General features: G+C 67.7%; 1 protein-coding gene across 1 annotated transcript in view; it reads left to right on the top strand.

Annotated features, from left to right (window-relative positions):
* DPP9 (dipeptidyl peptidase 9) overlaps positions 1–319 on the top strand; it is a gene marked incomplete at its 5' end in the record, with an annotated part of 18,701 nt that overhangs the window by 2,381 nt on the left and 16,001 nt on the right. Inside the window, one exon of the mRNA XM_011381939.2 lies at positions 4–41. Coding sequence (XP_011380241.1) covers positions 4–41 — 38 coding nt within the window. The remainder of the gene's footprint in view (positions 1–3; positions 42–319) is intronic.

The following is a 319-nucleotide window of genomic DNA, read 5'->3' as shown; positions in this document are numbered from 1 at the left end:
CAGCGGCTACGACTGGGGCGAGCCCTTCAGCCCCGGGGAAGGTGAGCAAAGCCATCCTGCCACCCTGCTCCTCCGGGCAGCCGGCCGCGGACCCGTGCACTGTCTGCTCTCTGACCTGCCCTGTGACCGAGCCCACCATGAGGGAGGGGGCGGATGAGTAAGGAGCCAGCGTTCCCCACGTGTCACTCACCGCCCGGCCCGGGTTCTCATAGCCGGCTGTTCGCTCGTCCAGTCAGCAGTAGTTACTGAGCACCCGCCACCTGCCAGGCCCTTCTCATGCTAGGGCTCCGCAGACCGTGGCCGCAGGTCAAATCCGGCC

Source organism: Pteropus vampyrus, unplaced genomic scaffold (assembly GCF_000151845.1).
Source record: "Pteropus vampyrus isolate Shadow unplaced genomic scaffold, Pvam_2.0 Scaffold459, whole genome shotgun sequence".
Lineage (NCBI taxonomy): Eukaryota > Metazoa > Chordata > Mammalia > Chiroptera > Pteropodidae > Pteropus > Pteropus vampyrus.
The sequence above is the reverse complement of the archived record's forward strand: the minus strand, read 5'-3'. Positions and strand labels throughout refer to the sequence as shown.